The 6,295-nt window shown below is 37.6% G+C and overlaps 1 protein-coding gene across 1 annotated transcript in view; it reads left to right on the forward strand.

Annotated features, from left to right (window-relative positions):
* The window catches only part of LOC147462175 (uncharacterized), a 151,120-nt gene extending 147,839 nt beyond the window's left edge, over positions 1–3,281 (forward strand). Inside the window, exons 9-13 of the mRNA XM_086509580.1 lie at positions 366–464; positions 547–667; positions 1,608–1,831; positions 1,916–2,039; positions 2,123–3,281. Of these exons, the coding sequence (XP_086365706.1) occupies positions 366–464; positions 547–667; positions 1,608–1,831; positions 1,916–2,039; positions 2,123–2,634 (1,080 nt within the window). The 3' untranslated portion in view covers positions 2,635–3,281. The remainder of the gene's footprint in view (positions 1–365; positions 465–546; positions 668–1,607; positions 1,832–1,915; positions 2,040–2,122) is intronic.
* Positions 3,282–6,295: the final 3,014 nt, after the last annotated feature.

Here is a 6,295-nt window from a genome sequence, read left to right on the forward strand (position 1 = left end):
CATTCATTACCACCTCTTTAGCAGGGCTTTGGCACAGGACTTTCTGGATGCTTGACTTTACATAAGACAGGGGCCCATGGGACCCTACCAACAGGTGGCAGCCCCATGCATCATGGGGGCAAACAGAACTATGTGAAGAGGAAAGTAAGGCATAACAAGGAAAATCAAGTGCTGCTAGGACGCTGTTAGGCAAAGGGATAGCCTGCACACTCTGAGTTGATGCCTATATTTGAACATTTTAGAAAAGAATTGGAGCTTCAAATTTGTGCTTTTATGTTTATTCTGTGATTGTGTCAAGACCATGTCACTACGTGGGAAGTCTTACTGTTTGCTGATGTATTTTTGAAGGCTGTTTTGTAGAGCAGCCCATTGAGCGGATGGTCAGATTTGTGAAGGAGCTTGCTGAAGATCCAGTCTCATTTGCTGGGAAGATTCTTCCACCAACAAAAGGTGGTGAGGGGAAGGTAGCCTTGTTGTCAACTCTGGTAGCATCCAGTTTCTTCTCGCTCTTGTCAAGACTTTGTTAATTAGATTTTATGGCAAAAGGTGATGGAGACACGAGTTGTAGAAGCAGCTTTGATAAAAATTGCAAGGTTGACAAAAGTAGCTTTAGGAGATGCAGGCATGGATATACTTTCGGTCAACTTGAAAGGAACCGCTTTCAACCGTAAGTAAACTTCAAATTCATAGGTTATTGACATTTAACTCATGTGTGTCGGATGGTCAAAGAATCTCTCAACACTAGTTTGGTAACGTAACAGGACATAAAAGTGTCCTTTCAAAGTTTTGGAAAAATATTTAATACTCCTTGTATATGTGTGAAGTTTCAAGCGTCCTTACATGAGCTTGATGCTAAGGACCCATTCTACATGGGAAAAATAAGTAACATGCATATTTCTTGACTTCTAGGTCATGATAAGCTTCCAAATCCAATGTAGTGCTGCATTTGACTAAAAACAACATATTTTCACGATTAACCCCATGCTATGCAACACAGAGAATTTTTCATGCAACCAATCTATTTTTCTCGTTAACTTCAATGGGTCCCTAATGTAAGTGTAAGGTTGCTATAGCCCCATATTTTTTTACTTGTGTATACGAACGATTAAGTACAAAAGAGTTGCATTTTTATATTCTGTAGACTTGTCATTGGTGTTTGCATAACTACACCCATATTTACCGGTATATATGCTTTATATTGATACACCTTCGTAATTCACCTTCATATTAACACCCACAAAGCATCAAAAACATCCAAATATATTTTTGTATGACAATTCTAGGCATAACTTGCAATTCGTATTGTATGCTTAGGTTTGGACCTTAGAAACAAATTGACCATGTTCATTGAAGGAAATGAGCAATATTGGACATAATACAAATGACTCTGCAGCCCCAAATTCAAAATTGCATGTAGATTGGAGAATGTTCTCCAATCTGCAACTTCTTGTTGTTTGTCTTGTTTGTCACTATGTCGTTGCTGCTGTTGTTGTTGTTGATAATTGTTTTCTTTGTTGAGATATTGTTGTTTGTTGTTGGTGCTTGGTTGATATTCAATGTTTGCTTGATCGTGTTCAGTGTTTGACCTCCTGGTTGAATGGTTGCAGCAATGATACCAGGAAAAAAGATTCGAGCATGTTTTGGGTTTTGCGATATTCGAAATTTCACAGATGCAACAGAGTGCTTACAAGAGGACGTTATGGTGTTTGTGAATAAAATTGCAGACCTGGTGCACAGTAAGGTGGTCATTTATCATGGGTATCCAAACAAAAACATTGGAGATGCGTTTTTGCTTGTGTGGAAAAAAACCTTCTCGGATGCTGCAAACAAGGTAAAGGGACTTTGTCATGAACTATTATCTAACCACTTAATGCTCATCGTCTACATTTTTATTGGCTTTATATGCATTCTCTAGAAAAGAGGAAGCTCTTTTGCTGATCGTGCCTTGAGATCATTTTTGGACATAATATACTCCGTGGAAACTTCCCAAACCCTTCAAGCATATGCAATGCATCCAGCTATTCAACGAAGAATGCCAGGTTGGCGTGCTGTTGCTCTTTTTGCATCACCATCGACAATTTGTATTGAGTTATATTGAGGATAACAACGTACTGGATGACAGGTTACAGGATACGGCTTGGCTTTGGCTTACATGTAGGATGGGCCATTGAGGGTGCCATTGGCTCCTCCCACAAAGTAGATCCTTCATATTTATCTCCTCATGTCAACATGGCATCAAGGTTAGAAGCGTTAACCAAGCAATATGGGGTTGTCCTCTTATTGTCCGAAACAGTGGTCTCCAATTTAACCAAGAGCAGCTTGCGGGACAACTGTAGAAGATTGGATCGGATAACTGTTAAAGGTAGTGTTGAGCCTATGATTCTTTACACTTACGACATGCCCATGTTTCAGAAGGACTTGGTTGGAAACTATGCTGAATACAAGAATACATTTGAAGTGGCAGTAGATGATTATATTGATGGTAAATGGCACGAAGCTCTGGATAAGCTCCATTGGTGCCAGCATTTGTGGCCCACTGATAAGCCCATAGATGTGCTTATTGCTTTTATGGCATCTCACAAGAACATGGTGCCTCAGAACTGGAAAGGATACAGAGAACTGAAAGAAAAGTGACAAAATGATGCGCATGTTCTTGCTCAATGGGTCATGAGCATCTTCTTGTGGGGCTTCTTTTGTCGCATGCGAGAAGCCGTGCCCATACTTTTCAGCTGTGGAATTTTGGTATGCCACAAAGTGATAGCTGCCCAGTATTGTACATAGTATGTATGAGCAGCCCCAAGTTTTGGGGAAGTTCTCATGTGAGCCCCATTCTAAGACTCGACAGTGGGTCGATGCAATTGGGCAGCATGCGGAGGGAGATTTGGTCAGGTAAATAAATATATTTGATCCAAGGTATTTAGCGTTTCATTGAAACCATATGAGTTCAATGGTTTGTATACAATCTTCAACAGTATAACATGTAACTTCAACGTCAGAGATATAAAAGTGATGTTGTCAGTGGAGGATAGCCTTGGAGATGGCAGTTTGATGGATGTTATCGGATAGACATTAGCGGTGTCTATGGTCAGAGAAGGGTGTAGCTTCTTGTTACTCATGTGGCTAGCAAAGTGTTTCCCTTTGGATAAGGAGAATGCCTTGCATTGCATTTGTCAGAAATTTTTGAAAATGCTGAGAAAAACTACCTGCATTTCATGTGTTGATTTTAATTGTGTCCATCTTCTTCAGCTTCTATCTAATGTACAAATAGTCCTTGTGGGGAAGTTTGTACAAGTACAAATTTTTTAGACTAAGGAAACGATACTTCATGTTGATTTAACTTTTAAACCACTCATGAGGAAGAATTACATCAGTACAGGAGAAACATCTCATGGCTTATTAACTGTCAGAAGATGTGAGGCTTGAATTTAATGGTATTTTGTATTTTATCCTTGTTGTCTCGCACACAGTCAAGGGTGTATATCAATAGTGTTATGAATGAAATGTCCCTAATGTGACATAATATTAAACTTACTGACTTCTGAGTTTGGCCCTATCAATTTGTGTCATTGTAGGGTATGTACATGCCTACAGTTCCTTGTGCTTGCAGTACAACTTAATCCTGCACCCCTTGGTCTATGGAGAGCATTCCTTTCTTAAAGGTGATGCATTTGGGTGCTAAAGCTCTCAAAATAGTACATTGTAGGAGTGTTTTAATTCTAGATATCGTATGCCACTCATGTTCCATGCACAGTTCCTCTTTTTTGGTTTTCCCGCTTAATTCTATCTGCTATCATTTTCCAGTGTTCAGAGTTAAACTTTTTGTGGGTGTTAAGTCTAACCAAAGTTGTCATTATTGAAAACTACAAGCGCACGCATGCTCACGCAGAAAGTACACTACAATAAGATGTGAGGTTAAGTGCACATATATAATTATGCGCATCCATGTTTATTAGCCCTTCTTTGTCAATTCCTTTGAATCTTGATTGTTCATTCTTGAACATTCATTTATTTCCATTCTAAGTTCTAACTTTCTATCGTTCACTCACAAAATGATATTTGATCTCTTGGAGAGACCTATTTGCTTTTCTTGTTCCCAAAATTTAGAAGTGAGTGGCCAATTTATATCTCTCATCTTGTTTTGAATTTGGATATCAATGATTGACAAATTGAATCTCTTGAATGATAAGATTTTATTCCATTGGTCATGATAAATGTGAGCATGTGATTCTAATTCCTGCTTCTGTTTGGCAAAAAACCATAGATCTAACGAGTCTTCTATCGATTCGGAGAAGATTGACAAAGGTGAAAGAATGTAAGCTCGCCTATTATCTTCTTCTAAGAGCATCTCCATGTGGTGGGTTTCAGCCCACTCTCCAAAAGCCCTTGATTGTAGGTGTGAAAGCTATTATGTAGTCACTTGCACAAAAAAATTTAAACTCATTACCGTTCATGGGTTTTTTTACCCAAGAAAAAACTTATGGAAGTGGAAACTTAACTCTTCCGCCAAGTAAAGGCTTGCACATCTCTACCATTTCCATGAGCTTGCTCTATAGTGGGCAAAAGAACTCTAAGATCGTAATTGCTAGAACCTATAACATCCTCAATGCATCATGTATCCACAAAAGGCACACACATATAAGGTTGTGCTCAACATTACAAATCCACTTTGCAACCTATACATACATGTTGCACCAAGCCATAATGGTTAGTTTTCTATGTTCACGTTCTCCTTAGTAGACATGCAAAAAGCATCATTTGTGTTGCCCATGGCGAGTGACTTCATGTGATGCAAAAGCTACTTGTGTATAGAAAAAAATCTCCACAAAGCAGACTTGTGCTACATTGCATCCATATAACTTCAAAAAAAAATTGTTTATTGCAAGAATTTGCGTTGTTGAATATCTTACACAAAAGGATGAATTTGCATTTGCAATGTTATCCATAGTAGAAACTGAGGTTCGATTGAGCTTAAGTTGAATTTTATGAAAATTCACCAAAGGCCTTAATTAAGAAAGTGAAACAAAGGGCGTTGGCAATGTTTATTGGAGATGTTAAATTTTGCTTTGATACCAATTCTTGGAATTAGGATCGTCAGAATGCACGCACTTCTTGGAAAAGAAGAAGAAGCTCAAGGGAATATTTTATGAATTCTTGATAATCTGTGTAAGTGCTTCAAGCCATTTTTATCACAATGTGTGCATATACGAAGATAATAGAGGCCCCATGGCTTTGGAAATATATACAGACCAGGAGGAAAAAACTCTTAGTGAGAGAGAGCGCTCTTCTCCTTTTCCATCACTACCATCTTGTAGTAACAACCATAGCATTGACATGCAAGCGAACAAGATCGTCATATGATATTTTATATCTCCAACCAAGAGTCTCTCAACTTTTATAAGGTAATTTTATTATTCTTTGTATACAAAAAAAGTAAAGTGTGAAACGAATAAAGAAATATAACAAATCATTGATGACACTGATTGTTTTTCGTGACGATGTAATGCATGGTCTTCCAACATAATAAAACATGACACAATTGACATGCTAGTTTTGTGGAGTAAAGACAATTGCATTGGCTACTCCACATAGTTGAGGTAGAAATTGAATGGCATATTGTTGTATTGCTTGCTTGATAGCATGCCAATTCACCTCCGTGAAAAATATGTTTCTTAACCTTAATAGTATCACAACCTATAAGCTTAACCTACAATCTTTTGCTAAAAATCAAAGTATAATGGTGAAAGAAATATCTATCTAAGGGTAACAGGATACTAAGAGCTTTTAGGATTTGTCTAAAGCCATCTACAATGTCATGCTTAGGTATTTACTTGATTTCTAGTATCCTAGATCATTTTCAACATGGGCCTTTAGAACATAGCTTTATTCCAAAGCATTTATAAGCAATCTATCCTAGTATATAGTATATGGTGGTAGAATGATAATCTTTGTAAGTGCTTCAAGCCATTTTTTGAGTTGTAAATGTGCAAAAAATTGGTAAAGTTGTTGCATCTCAAAGGTTAAAATAATGTAGGCCAACATCTCTGCAAAGAAGGAGATATAGGATGAGTGAACGTAAGTACTTAATAACATGTGGTTATGGCATTAGAAAATTTTCATGAGCAAAAACCTTAACTTCTACTTACCACTATGATAAAGCTGTAATTGATTGTATGCACACTATCTCGGAGAAGAAGAGAAGTAGAGAGTGCTACTTGTGGTTTATTAGAGCAAAGTACTAGTAGAACCATCCTCATGTTATAGATGTCATGCATTCCCTCTTATGCTTTAATTTCAA

The sequence above is a fragment of the Adiantum capillus-veneris genome, chromosome 3 (assembly GCF_014529385.1).
Source record: "Adiantum capillus-veneris isolate H3 chromosome 3, ASM1452938v2, whole genome shotgun sequence".
Lineage (NCBI taxonomy): Eukaryota > Viridiplantae > Streptophyta > Polypodiopsida > Polypodiales > Pteridaceae > Adiantum > Adiantum capillus-veneris.